The sequence below is a fragment of the Enhydra lutris genome, unplaced genomic scaffold (assembly GCF_002288905.1).
Source record: "Enhydra lutris kenyoni isolate GAN:26980312 unplaced genomic scaffold, ASM228890v2 scaffoldscaffold3103, whole genome shotgun sequence".
Classification (NCBI taxonomy): Eukaryota; Metazoa; Chordata; class Mammalia; order Carnivora; family Mustelidae; genus Enhydra; species Enhydra lutris.
In genome coordinates this window covers 1-2607 of record NW_019157187.1, presented here as the reverse complement: position 1 = coordinate 2607, position 2607 = coordinate 1, and the positions used below count along the sequence as shown (strand labels likewise).

Here is a 2607-nt window from a genome sequence, read left to right as displayed (position 1 = left end):
AGAAATTTTGCCACCACCACTCTGTTCCTGTTGCAGAGATGACATCCATGACTATCAGTAAAGACAAGAAGATTGTTCAAACTAAAGAAAGCCAGAAGCCAAAAATTTAACTGCACAGTAACAGTGTACTTTTCTTCAGGCAGCCTTGTGTTTCCTATATATTCAATTTTCTAACATGCATTAGAATACATCAATTTGTATTCTAATGATTTTATGTTTGATTTTACAACATGGAATAAATCCGAGAAAGAACATGACCTGGGAAAGAGAGAAGGGAGAACCCTTATCACAATGAAAATAGATACATTTGTACCCAACTATATAGTGAGAATATAATCCATTTAAGTTTCCAGAAATAATACTTCTCAAAGCTTCCCATTCACTTATGGGAAAGATATCTCCTCTGTGGCATTAAGTGGGGAGAAATCTGTTTCAACAGAAACAGTTCACAACAGGAAAGACTTTACCTTTGGTCCACTTGTCTGTTAGCCCAAGGACAGTCACACTGCCCATCATCAGTTCAAAAACCCAACACACAAATTTAAAAATATATTCATTTGTTATTTCATTCTAAAACAGGCATAGGTGTTCTGTTCTCATTCCCTGCCCTTTCAGCTCGGGAATCCACTGTTGATTTGGTCTCTAAACCATCAGCATCTTTGCGATCTTCCCTGCCAGCCTCAGTGCAATCTGCTTGGGTGGGCTCTCTCTCCTCCTGGTTCATGATTTCAAGGGTCACTTGTTCCAAGTCGGCTTCTAGAAGTTCAGTCTGTACTTCTACTGGCAACTGATTTACCTGCTCGACGTGCAGCTCCTCCACGTGTACTTCAGTACCTTCTTCAGTCTGAATTTGACCCACTTCTAGATAACTCACCTGGACCTGCTCTGGAAGATCACTCATATGTGAATCATGCACTTGGCTGTCCTGGAGCAGATCAGGAGGGACCTGTTTCACAGTCATTTGTGTTGAATCCACCTGAATCTGAAGCAATGGTAACACATGCACCTTCCCAACTTGTTCTATAATAGCCATTGACGTCACAGGTTCAGTTTGCACACGTGTTTCTACTGAAAGAACTTCTTCAGTTACTAGACACTCTGAAATATTGTGAGTATCACTGAGATGCATCCTTAATTCATTTTCTTGCATAAACCACAAGTCACATAAAGTACAATGGTTGGGTTTATCTCCAGTGTGTNGTATTAACAAATGATCTTTGAACTGGTCCCAGCTGTTAAACACACTGTTACAGACCTGGCATTCATAAAGCTTCTTTCTTCCCTTTTTTGCCCGTACTCCAGTCTGGCATGCAGTCAGATGACATTTGAGGGTGCTATTTCTAGCAAATCGTTCATGACAATTTGGACATTCAAAAGGTTTTTCACCTGTATGTTTTCGAAGATGCTCTTTAAAATGTCCAAAGTGGTCAAACTGTTTCTCACAGTATTGACATATGTGAATTTTTTTCCTAGTTCTTTGCTTCTTACTGACTCCACCTTCTTCGAGGTGGTAACTGTTGAGGTGCTGTTTCCATGCGCTCTCCCGAAGATACCTTTTATTGCATATTTCACACTTGAAACTGTCAGTGGAGTGTGATTTCATGTGTTCCTTATAATGGTAAAACAATTTATATGAACGGTTACATTTCTCACAAAGGAACAAGTTCTTCACATGTGACAGCTGAAGTTCCACAATTTCAATACCTTCTACCTGTTTGCTTGTGGGGTCAGATGCACAACCATCTTCTTTTATCTGCCCTTTTCTATCACCTCGCCGGGACTTGCTGGTAGTATCTGCCAAAAGTGCCAGGGCAGAATCATCAGAGGACCCTGTGCTCTGAATGTACTTTATGGACTGCTTGGCAGAAGCCACTTCCTCCAACGTTTCGATGCCTTCATCTTCCACTTCAATTATGCCTTCAGCAATCTCCACCTCAATTTCAACAGGTTCTGATTCTGCAGAGGGCAATGACTCAGTGATAACATTTGAAGTTTCTGCAATCTTTCTTTTTTTTGCCTCACTTTTTCCTGTGGTATTTTCCTCTAGTGGAGCGGAGTTTTCTTTGTTCCTGACTTCAAGGGCTTTGATAGCTTCTAGCATTTGTAGGAACTCTGCTGCTTTCCATACCTCATTGGCTTCTTCTTCTCCTTGTATCATTAATTTTGCTGTGTATGCGAACTCAATTAAATGATGGAAGGCCATTTTACTAACACCTTCTATCTCCACCAAAGTTTCCTGAGTAAACTCCTGAAAGAAATTGTAGAAGAACTTACTGCAAGCAGCCAAAATAGCCTTGTGGGCCTTAAAATGGTGTCCCTCGACAATCAGGGTGATGTCAGTAAACCGATCCTGCTGTCGCTGTTCATTTAATCGGTCCAGGATCATTTTATGATGTTCCGGGAACTCCTGAAGGCATTTGATCTTCTCGTCAGCCTCCATGGCGGTCGGGTTGCTGTCGACGTGCTGCATCACACGCTGGGCTGCGGCTGACGCGGACGCAGACCAAGCGTCAACCAAGCCGCGACCACTGAGGAAATGGGCCCCACCCCCGCCCGCCGGACTAGTAGCGGGCGGAGTCAACGGGGGGAGGGGGAAGGGGAAGGGGG

At 42.9% G+C, this 2607-nt stretch overlaps 1 protein-coding gene across 1 annotated transcript; it reads right to left on the bottom strand.

Moving 5' to 3' along the window:
- Positions 1-565: 565 nt before the first annotated feature.
- LOC111140548 (zinc finger protein 131-like) lies at positions 566-2449 on the bottom strand. The gene is made up of 2 exons (XM_022492765.1): positions 1712-2449; positions 566-1609 (listed from the first exon to the last, which is right to left on the bottom strand). The coding sequence occupies exons 1-2, from the start codon at positions 2438-2440 to the stop codon at positions 566-568; spliced, it is 1773 nt and encodes a 590-aa protein (XP_022348473.1). The 5' UTR covers positions 2441-2449.
- Positions 2450-2607: the final 158 nt, after the last annotated feature.